Source organism: Xenopus tropicalis, chromosome 1 (assembly GCF_000004195.4).
Source record: "Xenopus tropicalis strain Nigerian chromosome 1, UCB_Xtro_10.0, whole genome shotgun sequence".
Taxonomy (NCBI): Eukaryota; Metazoa; Chordata; class Amphibia; order Anura; family Pipidae; genus Xenopus; species Xenopus tropicalis.
Genome location: NC_030677.2, coordinates 105,321,584 through 105,345,390, shown reverse-complemented (window position 1 = coordinate 105,345,390; position 23,807 = coordinate 105,321,584). Strand labels below are relative to the sequence as shown.

General features: G+C 40.8%; 1 protein-coding gene across 1 annotated transcript; it reads right to left on the bottom strand.

Annotated features, from left to right (window-relative positions):
• Window positions 1–8,058: 8,058 nt before the first annotated feature.
• znf420 (zinc finger protein 420) lies at window positions 8,059–10,348 on the bottom strand. The gene is made up of 2 exons (NM_001016394.2): window positions 10,215–10,348; window positions 8,059–9,492 (listed from the first exon to the last, which is right to left on the bottom strand). Exon 2 carries the CDS (start codon window positions 9,456–9,458, stop codon window positions 8,226–8,228), a length of 1,233 nt encoding a protein of 410 aa, NP_001016394.1. The 5' UTR covers window positions 9,459–9,492; window positions 10,215–10,348; the 3' UTR covers window positions 8,059–8,225.
• Window positions 10,349–23,807: the final 13,459 nt, after the last annotated feature.

Sequence of the window (23,807 nt, the reverse complement as noted above, 5' to 3'; positions counted from 1 at the left end):
CCAGCATCCCCTGTGACTTCCAGTGGCTGAGTTTTACACAATGTGTTTAGTGTTTCCTGTTTACTTGTTGATGTTTTTAAACTTCAGTAATTTACTATGCCACTGAGTAAATTAAATAAAATGTATCATGGGTAGGCAAAATTTAGCCAGTGGATACACAAAAAATTAGAGCTTTCAATGCCAATAGACATATGGTTGCTAAGGCCCCATTTAACCTAGCGACAATCAGGACCTCAGCACTAGAGTAAATGATGGGTAAGAGAGATTTGAGTAGAAAGAGAAGTAGCAAAGATCAGAAAAATAAATGTGTAGCTTTGTACTTTGTGTCTACTATATGAATATGGAGATCCCTGCATTAAAAAATAGTAGCTTGAAAGGCCATTATCTAATTTTTTGTGTATCCACTGGCTAAATTTTGCCTACCCATGATAAATTTTATTTAATTTACTAACACCTCTGTATGATAGAAGTCACAGTGCATGGTGAATGCTTTCTGCAGAATAAATATAGCATTCTAGGTGGCAAACTCCATATCACTATGGAGTTTGCCACCTAGAATGCTATATTTATTCTGCAGAAAGCATTACCATACCTGAATAGAGAGCACTAGAAGCTCCCTCTGTTTGTTTAAGAATGCAGCTGCCATTTTAGCTTGGTCTTCCTAGCTTCCTGCTGCAATATACTGTATATCGAGTAGATTGCATTTTTTTCATTTGGTGGTATGTACAAGTATAATATTTAGATAATGGCCTTGGAAGAGGAACAGAATGACATTTTCATGAAATATCTAGGCCACAATGCCAGATAGATAGTAACAAAAAATCAAGGCCACGATGCCAGATAGATAGTAACATTCTCTGATTATAATTTCCATTAGGGCAATGACACCGAAGGAGATTTGCTGCCTACAATATTGAGTAGATTGCATTTTTTTCATTTGGTGGTATGTACAAGTATAATATTTAGATAATGGCCTTTCAAGCTTGCAATGTCCTACTATCTGTCTTTTTAATGCAGGGATCATCTCTATATTCCCAGAGAATCCCTTGTGAGTTCTATGAATTCTTATGGGAGGGGGAAGCAGGAGAATGGAGAGAGAAGAGAGCTGCACTGAAAGAGAACCCTAAGAACATGTTTACAAAAAAGGAGACAAGAAATCCGGTGTTTCATTTGATAGAGGACTCAGGACAGCTTTTCTGTGAGTGCTTATGGCTGTATTTACATAGACCTTTCTGATAAAGCTTACTTAGTTTTCACCTTTCCTTCTCCTTTAAACCAGTTGGTGATACTGGTTATTTATAGAGCAGCAAACAAATACAGTAATGCTGTACAAATGGGAGTGATAGCAAAAAGGAACCCCATACTGCAATAAATGTCAGAGAGGGTCAGTCTCATGAGAGCTCACAGGCGTATTTCTCACTTCCTCTGCTTATAGTGAAATAGTAAGAATCTTTGCTATTTCATGTGCATCAGAAAGCGACCGTCAGCGACCGAAAAAGTGCCAGAGAAAGATTATCCATCTGGCTTCTGTTCCTAGTGCACAAAACACCTTGCTCATTCTATTATAAGGCACCTGGATTAAGGTAAGGATCCTGCATTTTTCCCATTATATCATGTATAACATAGTAGGTTAGTAGAAAATGAAAGCTGTCTAACTGCTGGCGGATCTTGAGGAAGGTAAAAACCCACCTGAAGCCTCAGATTTAAATTCCTCTGAGTAGAGTATAGTACATTTTAATGTAAATATAAAACACATGGCCCATAGGTGGGCAGGGCAAGAACCATGTGGATTTAATAAAAAACACTTAAAACCTTAATGTCTGTTGGTATTCTCTAGGGCTCACGTGACCAAATGGCTGACCCCTACCTGTGTGTCATCAGGCAAAAGAAAAAAGATAAAATACACAAAGCCGAGACAGAGAGACAGAGATGTGGTTGACTAAGGGCAGTGGCACATGGGGAGATTAATTGCCCGCGATAAATCTTCACTACCATGAACTACTGCCCTAAAGTTCCACCAGCGGCTCCCCCTTTTGCCAGCTGCAGTTCCACCAGGGGCTCCTCCCTTCTGCCGTAGTTCTACCAGTGGCTTCCCCCTTCTGCTGCAGTTCCACCAGCGGCTCTCCCCATGTATCAGCTGCAGTTCCTACTAGCCGCAGTTCCACCAGCGGTTTCCCTGCTTCTACTAGCCCCAATTCCACCAAAGGCTCCCCCTTCTGCCAGCCGCAGTTCCACCAGTGGCTCCCCCACTTCTGCCAGTCTCAGTTGCACCAGCGGCTCCCCCCTTCTGTCGCAGTTTCACCAGCGGCTCTCTTTCCTCCTGCCATAGTTCCATCAGCGGCTCCTCATTTCTGTTGCAGTTCTACCAGCAGCAGCTCCCCCCTTCTGCCAGCCACAGTTCCACCAGCGGCTCACCCTCCTTGTGCCGCAGTTCCACCAGTGGCTCCCCATTCTGCTGCAGTTCCACCAGCACCCCCCCCCATTCTGCTGCAGTTCCACCAGCACCCCCCCCATTCTGCTGCAGTTCCACCAGCGGCTCCCCATTCTGCCACAGTTCAACCAGTGGCTCCCCATTCTACCGCAGTTTCACCAGCGGCTCCCTCCTTCTGCCACAGTTCTACCAGCGGCTCCTCATTCTGCTGCAGTTCCACCAGCAGCTCCCCCATTCTGCCACATTTCCTTCAGCGGCTCCCCCCGTTCTGCCAAAGTTCCACCAAATATTTAGTAATATTTGTTATAGGTCTGATTGTGTTTAGGAATTGTAAGAAAGCCTGTGCTAATTACAGCAAGTTAAATAAACCATACCAGATAAGAATCTCTGCCTGTGTAAGCCTTTTTTTAAACCAATTTAGGGTGGATTGTGTGTTAATTATAAGATGCCCTGGAGTGGATATTTGTTTGACAAGGTTAATTCAGTAGGGTAATGCTTTTGTTCAATTCACTTATACATTTAAATACATATACATTAACCTTAATTTTCAGCAATATTATATTGAATGACTTAAATTAAGCTATGAATTTTTTATGTGATTCAATAATGTAATCCTAAGGATCATTAATACCTAAATGCCGGGTCCATTAAATTATAGAATATAAATTAAAGATAATAAATGAAAATTCATTCATTTATTCATCCCTTTATAATGTGGGTTTATCTTGGTTGATGAGAACATATGCCGTGATAAATGAAAATATTTTTTTCCTTACTTTGCATATTGACTATATTTTATAGGATCAAGGACCATCTTTAGATATCACCTTATGTACTGTCAGATTACTTGCATCATTTTAGCCTTTAGCAGCAGTAGTGTATTCCTTTTCCGGCTATCTTAATTGTCCCATTGGTGGATACAGATTCAGAATATATATGTCCAAGGATAGACGGATCTCAGAATTAGATAAATTGTAATTATTGTGAAGGCATCCAGGTGAATATGGATTCAATATGTGGCAAATAGTATGTTCAGCACAAGCCCTATTCATTGCACTCATGTTTAATGAGGGGGTATATGCCTTTACAGTCATTCAACCGCTCCAAATTTCATGTGTGGATAGATTATATAATTAACTAAACAGATCATATAAATATTTCAGTTAATGAATGTGCTAATAAGCCAGTCAGTTCATTGTTGGTCTGTGGAGTTTACCTAAGATTTTTAATTCATTGGTGGTCATGCAGTTATATCCTCCCCAAATATACTGCATATACAGGTCCTTTTCAAAAAATTAGCATATTGTGATAAAGTTCATTATTTTCTGTAATGTACTGATAAACATTAGACTTTCATATATTTTAGATTCATTACACACAACTGAAGTAGTTCAAGCCTTTTCTTGTTTTAATATTGATGATTGTGGCATACAGCTCATGAAAACCCAAAATTCCTATCTCAAAAAATTAGCATATTTCATCCGCCCAATAAAAGAAAAGTGTTTTTAATACAAAAAAAGTCAACCTTCAAATAATTATGTTCAGTTATGCACTCAATACTTGGTCGGGAATACTTTTGCAGAAATGACTGCTTCAATGTGGCGTGGCATGGAGGCAATCAGCCTGTGGCACTGCTCAGGTGTTATGGAGGCCCAGGATGCTTCAATAGCGGCCTTAAGCTCATCCAGAGTGTTGGGTCTTGTGTCTCTCAACTTTCTCTTCACAATATCCCACAGATTCTCTATGGGGTTCAGGTCAGGAGAGTTGGCAGGCCAATTGAGCACAGTAATACCATGGTCAGTAAACCATTTACCAGTGGTTTTGGCACTGTGAGCAGGTGCCAGGTCATGCTGAAAAATGAAATCTTCATCTCCATAAAGCTTTTCAGCAGATGGAAGCATGAAGTACTCCAAAATCTCCTGATAGCTAGCTGCATTGACCCTGCCCTTGATAAAACACAGTGGACCAACACCAGCAGCTGACATGGCACCCCAGACCATCACTAACTGTGGGTACTTGACACTGGACTTCAGGCATTTTGGCATTTCCCTCTCCCCAGTCTTCCTCCAGACTCTGGCACCTTGATTTCCGAATGACATACTTTGGACCACTGAGCAACAGTCCAGTGCTGCTTCTCTGTAGCCCAGGTCAGGCGCTTCTGCCGCTGTTTCTGGTTCAAAAGTGGCTTGACCTGGGGAATGCAGCACCTGTAGCCCATTTCCTGCACGCGCCTGTACACGGTGGCTCTGGATGTTTCTACTCCAGACTCAGTCCACTGCTTCCGCAGGTCCCCCAAGGTCAGGAATCGGTCCTTCTCCACAATCTTCCTCAGGGCCCGGTCACCTCTTCTAGTTGTGCAGCGTTTTCTGCCACACTTTTTCCTTCCCACAGACTTCCCACTGAGGTGCCTTGATACAGCACTCTGGGAACAGCCTATTTGTTCAGAAATTTCTTTTTGTGTCTTACCCTCTTGCTTGAGGGTGTCAATGATGGCCTTCTGGACAGCAGTCAGGTCGGCAGTCTTACCCATGATTGCGGTTTTGAGTAATGAACCAGGCTGGGAGTTTTTAAAAGCCTCAGGAATCTTTTGCAGGTTTTTAGAGTTAATTTGTTGATTCAGATGATTAGGTTAATAGCTCATTTAGAGAACCTTTTCATGATATGCTAATTTTTTGAGATAGGAATTTTGGGTTTTCATGAGCTGTATGCCACAATCATCAATATTAAAACAAGAAAAGGCTTGAACTACTTCAGTTGTGTGTAATGAATCTAAAATATATGAAAGTCTAATGTTTATCAGTACATTACAGAAAATAATGAACTTTATCACAATATGCTAATTTTGCTAAATTGGGACCTCTGAATTTTCTCTCTGTAGGGTAAAGACACACAGCTACTAGTAGCAGCTACTTGTCACAGCTACTAAACAGACAATGTTGATCGTTTACTGATAATTGTCTCTGTGTGTTTTAGCAGAGGCAATTCTCAGTATTGTCTATGGCAGGGTATTTTCTGGCATTTAGTAGCCATAACATGTAGCTGCTAAGTAGTTCTGTGTGTCTTTACCGTTAGACTCTGATAAATCTGCTCCTTAATGTGTGCAGGTCCATGGAAACCAATCTTTTGCAATGTAGCTGCCAGAATGGCAATGTTAAGTAACACTGAGGCCTAAGGACTGCTTATATAAATAAATTATACATTCTCACTCGCAAAGCAGGCAATACAAGTTATGATATGGACTATGAATGTGTGGGTGACACAGACAATTAGTTGTTGAGACTTGGATGCCAGTATCTGTTTAATACATACAGGTCAGACATTACTTACACTGAGAGCAGACCCCTTGGTAATTATGGTGGCAATCAACAGCATGGGGCACGAATGCTAACCAGTTGTTCTAGCCCAGTAGGCATGTTCCTGCTTCATGAGTGCCACCATTGAGTTCATTACTAGTGTAATGATGCACAATAATACAACATTATTTCAACGCAAATATGATTATATCTTAAAGACATTTATTAAACAGTTATAATTATAATACATATCTTCTGATGAGAGACATCTGATGTATATAGTATATTCTTCATTTAACATTGACTGGAAAAACATTACTTGGGATTTGCCTCCCTTTGTCTCTTGTGAGCTGAGTTAAGGCAATTGTTCATTAAAGGAGAAGGAAAGGCAAAGTCACTTGGGGGTGCCAAAATGTTAGGCACCCCCAAGTGACTTTAATCGCTTACCTCGTACCCCGGGCTGGTGCCCCTGTATGGAGAAAACCGCACCAGCCCGGGGTACCTGGAGCGCAACGCTTCCTCCTTCCTTTCTGAAAATGCCAGCGGTCGGCGCATACGCAGTAGAGTTAAAAGCCAACTTTTCTGTTAAAAGTTTTTTCACTCTACTGTGCATGCGCGCGCAGGGAACCAGGAAGGAGGAAGCGATCACTGCTACCCCGGGCTGGTGCGGTTTTCTCCATACAGGGGCACCAGCCCAGGGTACGGGGTAAGCGATTAAAGTCACTTGGGGGTGCCTAATATTTTGGCACCCCCAAGTGACTTTACCTTTCTTTCTCCTTTAAAGATAAATGGCAAAAATTTGACATAGCTTTATAACCCAGACCTCGAAGAGCAGTGGCAGACAGGGAGATTAGTAGCCCCACAACAAATCTTTGTTGCCGTGGGCAACTAATCTCCCCGCAATGCCATCCCACTGGCAATAATGTAAATCGCAGGTGGGATGGCATATGTATCGTTACGATTTGCCGAAGTCGCCTTGAGAGGAAACTTCGGCAAATCATAGTGACACGTATGACATCCCACCGGCGATTTACATTCTCCCTAGATCAGTGCAGCAACACAGAACAAAAAATTATAATAAATACTCTAATTACTACAGGAAAATAACTACCTATGTTCCACATTAAATGTGAGAAATGATCACCTGGATTTTTACATTTAACAAAAATAAATAACAATGTTATAGGTTTTCTGGTGCCCTTAACACAACACAAAAGCATTAACATATACAGGGGCCTATAGTTATCATTACTGGTTTAACTGGCATTTCAAACATTTCTCCTAGTTTTTAAAATAAGTGTGCTTGTCTACTGTAGCTACAGAATTCATCAAACTATAAATACTGAAGAATAATAAGTCATTATTTCTTGAACATTGATGTTTAGTTAAAACCAGAGAATTTCTTGTAAAGCATTTGCTTTTACCTTCTCTATTTAATGGATTTTTCAGCACTAAACTGGTGGCAGTCATATTTAACTGTTCATTAAAGACTCTCAAACCTGTGGGCATTAAACTACAGCTGTTAGGGGATGTTGGGGCATTAAAATATTTAATTTAAATTTTTATATATTTTAAACATATTACTTAAATAAAAATATAAGTTAATTTAATAGGTTCATTTAAAATAAATATATTTACATTTTTTTTAAATTAGGAGAAGTTGGCAATATGGATTCCCCTAAGGGTGATGGCCAAGGGTAGATTAGTTGCCCACAGTTAAATCTTGGCTACCGCAGGCACCTATTCCCCCAAAAATGCCTTCCACCGCCAACAAAATGAATCGCTGGTGGGAAGTCATACACGTTGCTTTGTTTTCCAAAGTTGCACAAAGTTTCCTCCTGCAGAAAAATGAAGCAACACGTATACCTTCCCACCTGTGATTCACTTTATTGCCAGGGGAAATTCATTTCAGGGAGATTAGTTGCCAGTGATATAGGAGATTAACCACGGGGTGACTAATCTCTCCATGGGCCATCACCCTAATCCATTTAGTTCAGTATATGATTATCTAATTATCAGTGAAACTATTTTTATAATAGATGCAGCTCCAAGTTTAGCATCTGTGATTACCTACATACCATTTCATTCTTGAACATAGATCTACCATATGGAACAAATCACACCAATATAGGGGCACATTTATCAAAGTACGCTTGATTACAAATACAAAAAATTCCTATTTTTTCTAATTTATAGAACTGTGCGTATTTTCTGCGTTTTTATCGTGACTATTACGATTTTTTCGTAAGCGGACATTTCCGATCATCAGAAGTTATTAGAAGCAGTCGAATCTATATTTCCATTTTCATTAAAACTGAGAAGACAATGGTGGGATTGAGAGATGATATTTATTGCCGTTCAATTCTAAAAAAAAATTCTCTCTACAGTGCAATGCTGTCCTTGGGTCAAAAAAACTGTCTACTGTGCAATTCTGTCCTTGTGTTTTTAATAACCTAATTAAAGGGTTTGAGAGAAATGCCCAAATACAAGTATGTAATTAATTAACTTGTTACAGTCTCTTCATCGGTATGGGTCCTGAGATGTTCTAAAAGATTAGAGCCATCGTTGAAAGTTTCCCCACAGCTAGCACATGCATAAGGCTTGTCCTCACTATGCACTCTACTGTGCCTAACAAGACTCGACTTGTCCTTAAACCTCTTCCCACATTCACTGCATGTATAAGGCCGCTCTTCTGTATGGACTCTCTGGTGTCTAACAAGAGCTGAGCTGCCAGTAAAACCCTTCCCACACTCCATGCAAACGTAGGGCCTCTCTTCAGTGTGAGTTTTCTGGTGCTTGATGAGAAGAGAATTGTGGCTAAAGCTTTTTCCACAGTCTGAACATGTAAACAACTTTTCTACTGTATGGACTCTCCAGTGAACTACAAGGCTTGAGCTCTGAGTAAATCTCTTTCCACATTCTGTGCAGCTATAAGGTCTCTCCCCGGTATGAACTCTCTGATGAGTTACCAGGTTAGAACTACTGCTGAAACATTTTCCACATATTTCACATGCATATGGTTTTTCGTTTGTATGTACCCGAAGATGTGTACGGAGCTGTGAGCTACAAGTAAAGCTTTTCCCACATCCTGGGCAGTGCCAAGATTTCTCTCCCGCATGAACTTTTTTGTGCTTCACCAAATTTGAGCTACCACTAAAAGATTTTCCACATTCATTGCAACTGTAGGGCCTTTCACCTGTGTGAATTCTCTGGTGTGTAACTAGATGCGAATTTTGGCTAAAGCTTTTGCCGCAGTCAGTGCACATGAAAGGTTTTACTTCAGAGTGAACTCGAAGGTGTCGAGCTAAGCTGGAGCTTTGTGTGAACCTTTTCCCACAAACGGTACATGAATACGGTCTTTCTCCAGTGTGTGTTCTTTGATGCACTGTATAATCTGGTTTCCTATAAAACATTTTGCCACACACCATACACATATATTTTGCCAGCACTTTCTTGCAAATATCGTTCTTTTTTGTTTCTCCAGTTACGCTTTCATCATCATCATCAAATAAATCTGGCGTTTCCAAGAGTTCACTGTCCGTGTTTTCACTCTGCCCTGGAAGATTTCCCTCTGCTTCAGAGCCAGTTTCAGCTGGTGAATTTGATCCTTCACTGGAATTTCTAGAAGAGACTGGCTGCCCGTTGCTGGTTTCTGAAGCAGCTCTAGAATTATCTTCATCATTATGGCTTTCCTTCATTTCTAGGCTAGGCAGATCTGGTAAAGTGGCATCCATTTTCACTTTTAGTGAACAGCAACCAAAGTGCATCCTATAAACAAAGATATGTCAAAAAGTTCATTTTCAGCAATAGTAGTTACCCTAAAGGTGGCCATACATGCACCGATAATATCGTACAAAACCTCGTTTCGTACGATATTTGGTGCGTGTATGGTATGTCGGCGAGTCGACCGATATCGCAGGAAACTTCTGATATCGGCCGACTCGCCGATCGGACCAGTTGGAAAATTTTGATCGGGCGCCATAGAAGGCGCCAGATCAAAATCTCCCTTCAGAGCTGAATCGGCAGAAGGAGGTAGAAATCCTATTGTTTCTACCTCCTTACCTGCCGATTAAGCCCTGAATGGTGTGTGGCACATCTGACGATGTTTCGTGGGAATCGTCAGATTGCCACGTGTATGGCCACCTTTAGATAAGACATCAGATCTGTGCTTATATAAGTTACTGTGTTATTATATATCATTTTTCCTGAAAAGAATCCTGTGAAATTTTGTCTTTATTGAATTTTACAATATTACTATGCTTGCAGCACCTGGTCCTTCTTTCTACCTGTAAGCAAATAATATTCTACCTGCTCCCTTCTACTTGGCTGTAACTACACCTGTTTCCCTCAGTCTGCATGTAAATACACTAAAATCACAGACTTCTCTTCGATCTGTCTGCAACCATACCAAATACACACATGCTTTATTTCATCCACTTGTAACTATATCAAATGCCATAGGCTTCCTCTTGTAAGCTATGACTACATACCGCCCAACAATACCGCTTTTCTCATCATTTTCTTTACACAGCCCGCAGTCCCTTAAACGTTGGTAGCGCTAGTTCCTAGTTGCGAATGGCCGCAAGTAGTGACGTTATGATCACGTGACCGATCTCCAAACGTGACGTTCCGCAGCCACGCCTTCTTGCAATGGCTGTATAAATAAACTACATGTGAGGGAGCTTAGCCTTCAGTGGTTACTAGTGCATGGGTGGGGAGGAATTTTGTTGTCTTGGACAGGGTTAAATGCAGGACTTTATCCGGTTCTTGTGTGAATACTGGTGCACTTGCTGTTCGGTGGTGGCTGTGGATCTATTACACACTACCACGTCTAAGGAATGTGCCCCAACTATTAGGGGCTTATTTCAGCCTCCTTATACGCGGACTGTTTGTAGTTTTTGGGGTAAAGGTTTGTTTTTTTTTTTCAAGGTGGGGTGGTGGGGATTTTTATTTGTGTAGTCTGGTATTTTCAGGTGAAGTTGGGTTGATGTGTTGCAAAATTTTGAGCTGTGGGGAAGAAGTTTGAAGTGTGCTGATGTTTTTTTTGCTATATTTTTTTGTTGCCCTTTTTTGGGTGTATTGGGTGAGTCCTACAGGGACTATTTAGATAGTATAAAGGTCCCCATACATGGTAAGATCCGCTCGCTTGGCGAGATCGCCAAGCGAGCGGATCTTCCCCCGATATCCCCACCTACGGGTGGGCGATATCGGGGAGGTTGAAGTTAAACAAACAAAAAAAATTATTATTATGTAGGCGGCAATGGGGCAGTCGGTTCGGGGACCGCATGAACGAGCCGATGTGGTCCCTGATCCGACTGGATTTTCTAACCTGGCTGATCGATATCTGGTCAATTTCAGGCCAGATATCGGTCGGCCAGCCCGCTTGTTTCTGACCCTACACGGGCAGATAAGCTGCCGAGTCGGTCCAAGGGACCGATATCGGAAGCTTATATTGGCCCGTGTATGGGGGCCTTTTAGTCTACTTAGTCTAGTACTTAGTCTAGTGTGGGAGGTACAGTGGTGAGATTAGATGGGCTGTTCTAGGTTTATGTATTTCCTCTGGAGATATGTAAGTAACAGCTGCATTCAATGCTTACGTGACACCTAGAAAGTAAGGGCACAAAGCAGGAACTAGGTATTTTAACAGAAACAAGATTATTAAAAGAATAGTATTTTGACTTTTAGAGATTCAGCATTTTCTGCCCATTCAGTTGCACAGAACCGTTTAAGCATATACGATAAGTGTATTCGTATTAACGCTTTGGCTCTGCAAGGTCCCTCTCTGACCCTCACATTAAGTGCATGCACAATTATTTTTTTCTGTTTTACTGACGCAATTACTGATCACGTTTTGGTAGATACAACCCTTAAACGCTGCTGCTTTAGCATCCCAAAATGCATTTGGTTTCCAGCTCCTTCGCTACTGCCTGACAAGTAATCCTTACATCACAGATCTTATCGCGAGAGGAAAGCCCAGTACCGCAATTGCTGATCGAAGGCCCCGGAGATCGTGATGAGACATCTGCAGCCAAGAGGAGAGGAGCTGGTAAGCGACAGCAGTTGGGGGGGAGGAGGTGGCAGGCAGGAGAGGGTGCGACAGCAGCAAAAGGAAGACTAGACCAGCAGATGAGGCAAACGCGCTTTGGTGAGATGCTGAAATGAGCACAGGGACAAGAGGCCTACATCAAGGCATGAAGAAGCAGGTGGAAGGAGAGGAGAGCCAGCAAGTGTGAGTATGGAAGAACCTCCTGTTGGGGATAGCTGGGCTGGAGGGGTTGCCGCTCTTCTTTTGCCTCCACAGGCAGCTTTAAGACATGGACTAAGTGGACAGGAACAGAACAACGGCACAGGACCAGCACGAGGAGTGGCAGGACCCAGCTTGACAGCAGCACCAGCAGTGCACAAAACATCTTTGGCATGTGGGGAAACAGTGGCAAAAGGGTCTTCTACAGGTTCATCAGTGGGTGAGTTATCTCTTAGGATGTTTGGGAAGGGGTTGCAGCAGGAGGTGCAGTAGTAAGTGGGGAGACCAGCCTAAAGGTGGCCATACACGTTACAATTACGACTATTGGTCGCAGGAAATATTGTTCGTACCCTCCACTAATGTTCAGGGCTGAATCATCCCATATGGATGTAGAAACAATAGGAATTCTACCCCTATCTGATTCAGCCCTGCGTGCAGCTTTTGCTTGGGTGCCTTCAATGGCACCCGATCATAATCCTTTGTCCCATCAACAGGGCACCTGTCCAGGCATGCAATATGTGGGCTGCTGAGGCAAACATGCTCTGGCTACCAAGGAGTCTGATCAAAAAAAGGACAGGAACAGGCTGGTAAGCCATTACCGATCTGATTCGGCAAAGGACAGCACCTACATTTGCTTTGAGGGCCCCTGGGAGTTAAAACCCGAGATAAGAATGGGTCAAAATCCCTTTCAGGAGGTCGTTGGTGGATCTGCCAGTGCAGGTTTGTTGGCCTCTGCTGGCAGTATGATGACAGACAACCCAAAGGTAATTAAGGAAAAACTTGGCAATGAAGTAAAGCTGGGCAGAATGGCAGGCCCTTTTAAGGATTCTCCCATACCTAATCTGCCTTCGTCACCACTAGGCATGATGCCCGAGAAGGAGGCTGGCAAATTTCGCCTGATCCATCATCTATGGGGCTTTTCATTCAACAAAGGCTTTGGTGAAAGTGACATAATATTATTATTTATATAGCACCATCAATTTACGTAGCGATTTACAGAATAGAGGGGTACAAAAGACAGAACAGTTAACATGTACATATAAACAATTCACAAAAATGGTCTTCAGTTAAATGAGGATCGGAGACACTAGGGGGATGGCCCTGCTCGCAAGAGCTTACATTCTAAAAGGGAGGGCTGAGACATAAGGTCAGGGTAACTAGCACGGCGTTAGAGTTTATGTAGGTGTGTAAAGTGACAGTAAGTGCGGAGTGAGAGGTGAAAAACAATGGTTAGCGAATGTTTGAGGAAAGCATCCCTGTGCTCAGTGGGTAATCGCATTTCTGAGGGTTTAGGTTATAAGCAAAAAATGACAAGGGCATGGATGAGAATTTTGGCAGTCTCATGTGTGAGGTAAGGTCGAATGCGTGCAATGTTTTTGAGGTGAAACCGCAGGATTTAGAGAGCGTTTGAATGTGGGGAGTGAAAGAGAGAGCAGAGTCAAATGTGACTCCTAGACAGCAAGCTTGTGGAACTGGGGTTATATTAATATTTTCCACGCAGACAGTGATGTCAGGCAGGGAAACTGAGTTGTTGTCATGCACCAAGTTTGGTCCATAGCCAGGAACTTTAGAGCTTCTAAGTAACACTGTTAATATTCAAGTTAACAATACTGTTATGTACCTGTTATGTATTGTTGTTTGTCATGTAATAAAGCTGGGCTAATGCAAATTCCAACTAAGACCAAGTTGTAATTGGTGGTTATTTCTAGGTCTGTAGTTAGGGGAGAGGGGCAGGTATTAAGCCCTGCCCATGTCATATGCCATCACAGCTAAACATATATAAGCGTAGTGACACTACATGTAGCTGACTTTACACTTTAGTCTGTGTTGGGAATGACACTGGGGTCCTCAGTTTACAAATATATCGATTCTTGCAGTTCATTCTTTTGTTGGTGGTTGACAGCTATACCACTTTCAGAAACTCTATTCCTAAAGTACCGTTTTTCAGAGTTTCTGCTGCCATCAGATCTTCTCCCAGTTTTTTCCAAAAAGTAAAGTTTTTTTTTCGTGCAAACTAGGGTTAGATGAATTGTGGGTTTTTTAATATGCACTCCAGGTTTTTTTTTTTTTTTTTTTAAATTTAGAGGCAGAGCAAGGGCTAATTTAGGAGAAGACTAGGTGTAATTGACCAAAAGTGCTCTTACCTACTTTAGAGTACACAGGTTAGAGATGTGCAGGCCAGGCCAATACCTGCGGGTCGGGCGGGTTCGGGCTGACCTCGGCACATCATTTGCGAGTTGTGGGCGGGTTCGGGCTGAGCTCTTCTGCTCGCCCTCCCCGCCCACAACCTTACACTGCTCACTTCTTCTTCCGACTACTTTATTTATAAGCACATGACTGAAAGTCCTGCCCCTTCTGTGATGTCATTGCAGGGCGGGTCTATAAATGAAGGAAGCAAGCCAGTTCGGGTCGAGAAAATCTTGACCCGCACATCACTAACACAGGTTCCCTGTAAGTTCTGCAGCAGAACGTTCCAGGGCCCGAAAAGGGCATTGGTAAAGATGGGCCTGGGTTTTTCTGAGGAGTTAGCAACAGCTGCCACCCACAGTTACTCATAAACAGACATTATTTTGAGTTGAGGTCCTGTGTTTTATGTGAAGACAAAATATGAGCTTATTTAGGAGAATGTTATGGGTGAAATATACTAACAGTAATCTTTCATTTTAGGCTCTATGGGGGTGTTGGTGGGTCCCTGTGTTTTTGTTTTTGCTGATTTTTCACAATTTAGGGAAAGAACAAGGGTTAATTCAAGAGGACTGGGTGATATTTACCAAAAGGAATCTTTTACTTTATATGAAGACTGGGGCAATACTTTTCAAAATTAAGGGACAAAATATGCACTGATTTAGGTGAATATAATGGGTAAAATATAGCAACAGCAATCTTTACTTTTTATGCTTTTTTTTCATGGTGGTATTGGAAGGCCCCAGGGGTTAGATTTTTCACAATTAAGTGAAAAAACAATGGCTGATTTTTGTGCAAACAGGGATAGAACAAGTGCTAATTTAGGAAAAAGCTGGGTGAAATTGTCTAAATAAAATAGTTTATTTTTCCTTTACTCTGTCCTAACTCCAAAGTGTGCAAACTCCTTGTACATTCCCAAATGGGTGTCAGTGAACACTGGTGGTGGCAGGGGTTTCATGGAGGAGTTTGGTTACCCATAAACCGGCTTTCAGTTATTTTGATATTTTTCACAACTAAGGGACCACTGGGCTTATGCTATAAGATATCCTCATTCAGCGATATCAAACATCTTGTTTTCAATCTGATTTGGCAACCAATGTGTTGGGCAAAATTAGGATGGTTAAATCAAAGCATGTAAGTAATATGAATGCATCACATTATATATTACAATATAATTAGTGACTAGAATTAAAGGGAAAAGAATTTCCCTGGATCAACTTGTACTAAGAGCTATCTCCCATAACCCTGTATTCTCTCACTTGCTAAAAAGCCATCCAATACTTTGAAGCTATAATGTATCAACTAGTATGACTGATTCAGGCACAGTAAAAATATTTGTAATCAGTATATGGGTGCCCTTGGGAAGGACCACCTGGTAAATAAAGCGTTAGAGAGATTGTATATATGATCCCTTTATAAACTGCTAAAACCCAAAAATAAGACATCCTAGATCTGAATGAATGAAATATTCTTATTAAATACTTTGTTCTTTACATAGTTAAATGTGCTGACAACAAAATCACACAAAAATTATCAATGGAAACCAAATTTATCAACCCACGGAGGTCTGGATTTGGAGTCACACTCAAAATTAAAGTGAAAAAAAAAAACACTACAGGCTGATCCAAATTTGATGTAATGTCCTTAAAACAAGTCAAAATGAGGCTCAGTAGTGTGTGTGGCCTCCATGTGCCTGTTTGACCTCCCTACAACACCTGGGCATGCTCCTGATGAGGTGGTGGATGGTCTCCTGAGGGGTCACCATAACTGACCCACTGCCAAACCGGTCATGCTGGAGGATGTTGCAGGCAGCAGAATATTCTCCACGGCATCTCCAGACTCTGTCACATCTGTCACATGTGCTCAGTGTGAACCTGCTTTCAGTGGTGAATTTGCTAATCTTGGTGTTTTGCACAGTGTTGGGCTGTTAGCACAACCCCCACCTGTGGACGTCGGGCCCTCATACCACCCTCATGCACCGTTTGAGTAGACACATGCACATTTGTGGCCTGCTGGAGTTCATTTTGCAGGGCTCTGGCAGTGCTCCTCCTACTCTGGCAGTGCTCTGGACACTACGCTGACAGACACAGCAAACCTTCTTGCCACAGCTCACATTGATGTGCCATCCTTCAGTGTAAACAATCCATACCAGGCCAGTGTTTCTTCTGTCCCGTTTGAGCACTGAAGACCAAAACTGCACAGCATATTGTAGATTGGGCTTTACCAGCGCTCTGTAAAGGGGAAGAATAACCCCCTCCACCTGTGAATCCATGCCCCTTTTAATACAGCTCAAAACCTTGTTTGCCCTACAAGGACTCCAAGGTCCTTTTCCATTAAATCTCATCTGCCACTTAGCTGCCCTGATTGCCAGTTTGTCAAGATCCTGCTGCAAGGATGCCACATCCTGGATGGAATTAATTGGCCTGGAAAATTTTGTGTCACCTGCAAACACTGATACATTACTTTGCATACCTTTCCCTAAGTCATTAACAAACAAGTTAAATAAATGTGGAGGGACCCCACTAAGAACCTTAATGAATGTAGAGAACGTACCATTAACAACTACTCTCTGTACCCGATCCTGTAACCAGTTTCCTATCCATGTGCAAATGACTTCACTAAGACCAACTGTCCTTAGTTTAGAAAGCAGTTGTTTATGGGGCATGGTATCAAACACTTTGTCAGAATTCAAATAGATCACATCTACTGTAACCCCACTGTTCAGCCTCTCACTACCTTCATTATAAAAAGCAATCAAATTTGTCTATCATGACCGGTCCTTCATATCCAAAAATAAGTGCTCAGCCTTACTGCTCACAAACATGATACATCAATCCCCAATGTCTCACCGCCTGGCCCTTTGGAATGTTACAGAATAAGAGGAGAGCACTTTTACGCAGGTTATTATTATTTAAATAAATGCTAAAGCAGTTGACCTGCGTGAAGGTGCTCTCCTCTTATTCTGTAACGGTCCTTCATAATGCCATTCTCCAGAACATAATTTTGAGTGTGATCCCTTAAGAAGCCTTCAAATAACTTGCAACTTTTTTACAACCCACATTTTTTTATAGAGGGCTCAGGTAAAATTCCTGTTTCAGGTCAGAAAACATTTGAAAGGAAACATTACAGATGTAAAGATTCATAGGTTTAATATTGCTAAATGCATTGCTGAATGTCTTTTCAGGCAGACTAAACTACTTTGTTGGGTGCAAATTAAAGGAGACATTGGATAAATGGGAAAACCCTAATTTTGTAGGCAATGAAAATAATATATGGTGCTGGTTTCACTTTGTGCTAAAAATTAATCCTATGTGTAAAAATGGCCCCTTTATTGGAGCTCCCTATAGATCACTTCTCTGTTCCAGTTTGAAATGAAGAGTGGGTGTGTCCTAATGGTCCCTGCCAGAAGCACAGTAGGAGGGGGATAGCCAATCACAGCCCTGCACTCACACAAGCACAGACAGGGTTCAGTTCCTTATCAGGTAAGTCTAGCTGGCTCCCCAGCTCATCCAGAGAATTCAGCCAGCAGGAAGTGGAACAGATGGGCGGGGCTCGTGGGGTTTTGGTGGAATTTCTCAATAAATCAGTCTGAAACACAACTTTTTTTAAGCGCATTCCTTCTATATCTAGAGGAGTATAATTCACTGGTACATTCTTAATTTTTATAGGATATGTCTACTTTAAAGCATAAAGTGAAGAGGGATTAAGCCAAAACAATCATCAGGAAAACAAATTGTACAAAATTTCAACCTTTCAAAAGCATTAAATACAAATGATTCAATGATGAAACTGCTAAAACTCAGAAGCTGCTAAATATTTAATTTATGGTCCCCCTTGAAAGTAAAAAACTATACCGAATTAGATAAGATTGGAGTAATAATATGTCTTTGATTCATAGGTAAGGTTCTGCTGAGTTGCCCACCAACCCTTGAAAATTGCAGTTGGCAACCCAGGAACCTTTTACTCAGGATAAAAGAAATAAAATGTCCCACATTATTATTACAGTTAGCTGTGTAGATATCAGGCTTTGAGATGCCTGATATTCTCTAATAATCAAAATCAGAGAAAGTATTTGATTCTAAAAAAAAATTAATGCTTTTTAATAAAATATCTAGTATTTTGTGGTGGGGCATCCTTCAAAACTCAGGACAGGAAAAAAACCCCTGTGGAAATGGACAGTTGGCAGTGGGTCTAGCTGTCAGTAGGCATGCATTTATGCTCTCATCGACACAGATCCTTATACTCTGACCTTGGTTTAAGACAGCGTCCTTTAGGAGAATGATGGATCAAGTTTATGCAAAAGGCCTAACAGAAACAACTTTATACACCCCACAACCCTTAATCAAAATTGCATACCTCCCATCTGTCTATCTGTTGCTGGGGCAGTCCTGACTTTTGCCCCCAAAAGTAGTTACTACAATGAAGGTTAACAAGTGACTAAATACATAATGTAAGTTACTGTGCACTGAGAAGTGAATGAAGGCGTTCCCCTTATTCACTACTAATATAAGTTGTGAGAAGTCACAGTATATCAAGCAGACCATATAAAGTAACAGCCTGTATTGAACATTTTCAATCGTACCTTGGCAGTAGAAGAAAAGCCTTCTTTAAACAGATGTATGTTGTTTACAGCATGCCAGCTGCCAATGAAGTTGGAGTTTCACACCCATAAAATAATACTAATAAAGCCAGATGATGTATGGAAAAAAGTAATGCTTTATATTAAGAAAATAATTTTTATACAGTAGTGCCAATATGCATTCAGTGCTAAGGGGCCTTTTACACATTTAAATAACTTGCATCTGTTCTGTCACATCGGGACGAGTGACTCACTAGGGAATTTATAGCACAAATGTAAGCATTTCCATAGTAGTGGTCAATCTATTGATATAGCAAAAAAAAAAAAAAAGAGTTGTGCTCAACCACTACATTTTAAACCATTAGGGCGGGGGTGCAATGAGGTTGTGACCATAAAATATAATAGACAACAACAAGAAATCCTCTGCACTCACCCATTATCAATATATATAGGACATTAAGACATTCTAGGGTTGATTCACTAAAGGTTGATATTTTGAGCGCTATTTATAGCATGCGTTAAAAATTTTATCACGTCTAATTTTTTGCGTCAACGCACAATTCACTTAAAGTATATTTGCGTTAATTTAGACGCAATGCTGTTTGCGTTATTTAAGTCGCAAAGACTATTTTTGTGTGGTATTGATGCAACGTGTGCTAATTAACTCAGTACGCTACTTGTCGCGCGTGCTAATTAACGCATGTGCGCTACTTATCGCGCGCACGCCATATTAGCCATACACACCATTACGTTCGGAAAACTACTTTTTTTTTTTTAAATGACCATTTCCCTGCAAATTGGAGGCTACATCACTCTAGGGCCAACACATACTTGAATAAATCCCACTGCAAAGTCCATACTGTGTTGCCAAAAGCTCATTAACTGTACTTTTCTATAATTACCGCCTGCTCCAAGTAGGTGTTAATTTTCGCATATAGTAATGCGATATTTAGCGCATCTAAGTGTTTGTGAATCATGCGTTAGTATTATTTCTGCGCACTCATTAACGCATAGGGCTGCACACTAATTAACGCACGCGATAATACTTTAGCGAATCGCGTTTTTTTCACGTCAATTTTAACGCAAAAAAGCATGCGATATGCGGTATCGCACTTAAGTGAATCAACCCTTCTGTGCATTAAGCTACCAAGAAATGCCCTCCCCTTTAAAGGACAATGAAAGGTTAATATAAATTAAAAGTAAGTCTAAAGGCATTCTTTTTAAGTACTTACTGCATATCTAAATTCCCAGATCCCTGCTTGCTTCTCTGAGATATGGTGCTGGCAGCCTACAGCAGTGTGAAGACTCCAGTGACATCACTGAAATCTCTCTTCCCTTCCTGTAGGCTGCCAGCGGCACCCTTCCTATTCTCTGAGCATGTGTGTAACTTGATCCTGTCTGCTGTTCTGAGCTACACATGCCCACCAGCCAATCAGAAGCGGATATGGCAGAGGGGAGGGGGGGAGGGAATGAAAACACATGTGCAGTACCCACCCTGAATACAGAATTACATTTCCATGGTTAACCTGCAACTGGCAAAGGAAATTGCCTTTGTCATTACTGGCCAATAGGTTTCGAGGTGTGTTTTCAATGTGTGGCCTTAAAAAATTACAAATATAACCCATACAATTTGATTTATGTCCCATAATGGTATACATAAAGCATGTGGCATGCAAGTTGAGTAAATTCATTCACATACTTATGAATCTGCAATCTTATCTTATTTCTCACAAAATGTAGTTCGACATTGTCATCTGTAGAGGGTTTAAAGGAGAAGGAAAGGGTTAAAATCTAGACCCCATTAATGCAAAGTCCTAGGGGCACATTTACTAAGACACGAATCTGAACCGAATTGGAAAAATTCCGACTTGAAAACGAACATTTTGCGACTTTTTCGTATTTTTTGCGATTTTTTCGGCGTCTTTACGACTTTTCGGAAATTGTCGCGGCTTTTTCGTTACCAATACGATTTGCGCGAAAAAACGCGAGTTTTTCGTAGCCATTCCGAAAGTTGCGCAAAATCGCCCAATTTTTCCGTAGCGTTAAAACTTGCGCGAAAAGTTGCGCCTTTTTCGTAGCGTTAAAACTTAAAAGGTGCAACGTTTCGCACAAGTTTTAACGCTACGAAAAAAGCACAACTTTTTGCGCAAGTTTTAACGCTACAAAAAATCGCCAGATTTTGTGCAACTTTCGGAATGGCTACGAAAAACTCGCGTTTTTTCGCACAAATCGTATTCGTAACGAAAAAGTCGCGACATACCGATCATTACGAAAAAAACGCAATCGGACACATTCGGCCCGTTCGTGGCTTAGTAAATGTGCCCCCTAATGTCCCTGTAGCTGATCGCTAAATTTTTTTACCTTTATATCCTGTATATTCTCTGCACTGTCCAATTAAACTAAACACTATATATCTCTTATTGTGGCCGCCATATTGGATATTTAAATTAGTTCAACATGGCGCTGCTTAACCAAATGCGCCTGCGCAAATCTCCTCCCTCCCCCTAGACGTGAGCGCTGTTTGTATTCCTGCCGTGTATTGCGCATTACCATAGCAACCGGACGGTTACTATTAGTACGCACTCGTAGTGGGAGGGCCATACATGCACTTGGAGGGCGAGTGCTCCTGCTTTAATATTGCAAACACACTCACACACTGTGCAAAATGCGCATGCGCATCCTCATAGCCTGTATCACTGGTCTTGGTCTGGGTGCAGGAATTATGGGAATCTGTAATACACAGCACAGTGTTTTTTTGTTCCTGTGTTGCCTCAGATCTTCTCAACAGGCAAAATATGGGGAGACTTAAGGGCACTATTGAGACAACTGAAGGTATGCCTGCAGCTTGAGATTAACTCTTTACTAGCCTTTCCTTCTCCTTTAAAATCTGAACTTTGGGTATTGAAGAAAGATATCTCAGTACATGGGTGTGGTCGGGGGGCTTATAGTATTGTTATCCTTTAATCATAGTAAGAAATAACTTGCAGCAAAGATCAGTGTTATTAAGTATAGGAAAGGCATGGATGAACAGGGCCCGCCATCAGAAACCTTGGGGCCCATACAAATTGTTTGTCTGGGCCCCCATGTGTACACAAATAGTGTATCAACATTTTTGACCATGCCCCTTGCATACATGCAATACACAAAAGATCAATTATCAGTTAGGAAGGTTTTGTTGGACAAAAGTTTTAACTTGAAAAATGTCTTTTTTTTCCAATCACAGCTACTACAGGTATGGGATCCGATGTCGGGAAACCTATTATCCAGAAATTTCTGAATTAAGGAAAGGCTGTCTCCCATAGACTCCATTATAAGCAAATAATTCTAATTTTTAAAAATAATTCCCTTTTTCTCTGTAATAATAAAACAGTAGCTTATACTTGATCCCAACTAAGATATAATTAAGCCGTATTGGAGGCAAAACAATCCTAATGTGTTTATTTAATGTTTAAATGATTTTATGGTGGACTTAAGGTATGGAGATACAAACTATGGATCTCAAGCATTCTGGATAACAAGTCCCATACCTGTATTATACAGCTGCAGTTATATATGCTGAACCTGCTGTTATTACTGCTACCGATATGCCTGCACTATGCTGTTGCGTTCAAACCATCACCAAGATTGTGGTAAACTGCAAGTTTGATCCAACTATTGCAAGTTACTTGATATTATGTAAAAAGAACAATAATTTCATATGGTTCCTCTTAAAGGTGCCAAAGTATCCTTTTACTTTTACAGTTTGCTGTATTGATTTGATAGTACAGCTGCCTACATGAAATATATTCTAAACCCCCAAAATTAATTGTTGTAAATTTGCTTGCAGTGCTTCTCTGTGGACTTTTACAATTGTCTATGTTTAGATATTAGCAGTTTTAAATTATTTCCAGGCTCTCAGCTCAGCAGCTGTCTTTGAAAGTCAGTTTCAGCAACCTTAGGGTTAACTGACTGCATTGTCAGTTAGAGTTGGTGACACCACTGGGACCACTATTAGTGCCGCTTGCTGCTAGTACCGCGTGCAACATTAGCGCACGATATTATGCACCTAAACATTACTTTCTGAAAACTACTGTTCTGAAAATTACAATTTCCCTGAAAACTGGAGGATGCATCACTCTAGGACGATGACATACTTGAAAAAATCCGACTGCAAACTCCATGTTGTGTTGCCAAAAGCTCACGAACCGCAATGTTTGTGAATCATGCGTTAGTACTATTTATATTCGCTAATTAACGCAATGCATTAGAAATAACGCTTTGCGACAATGCGGTTTTTTTCGCGCATGCGATATGCGGATTAACGCATGCGAACTTACTTATTGTAACTGATGAATCGTTACTTATTTATTGCATGCTTTTTAACGGAAAAAAGCATGCGATAAGTCTTATCGACCTTTAGTGAATTGGCCCCTAAGAGTTAAAGTAATGTTTGCATATGTGTCTTAAAATCTTTGAAAAACTGCATTGAAAAATAAAAAATAATTTATTACATAGGAAGTTATATGATAACAAACCGGAACATAGTAAAGCTTTTTAAAACAATGTAAGCCAATCTAATAATGGTGCACAATACAACAGATGGATCTTAGCACATCATGCACCAATAGCGAATGAGTGAACAATCACTGCAAAAATGAAAGTTTTGTGATTGGTGCAAACCGCACCATCATCTGTATAGCATAGCATATAGTTTAGTAATTCATTATTTCTCCACTGATATAGGTGTAAAAGCAAACAGTAAAATAATAAAAAGAAGGAATGAATGCACATATAATGAAGTCAATAAATAACAAAACTCTACTTTTTACTATTGTATACTTTCCCTATATATATTATGTATTTACATGCTACAATGACTACATGGTATATTTATGGCTCAATGTTGAAAATAAATATGGGCTACAGCACTACAACACAGGAAGGCCTGTTTACCAACATTCATATTTGTGAAATTGTTGTATTTTGTTTCTACTTCGAACAACCTCAAAATTTTTAAAAACATGACTGTTACCTCATTCATTAAAAATTCCCAAATACCTAGAATTCAACAATTGTCTCATTTTTAATGTGTTGCAA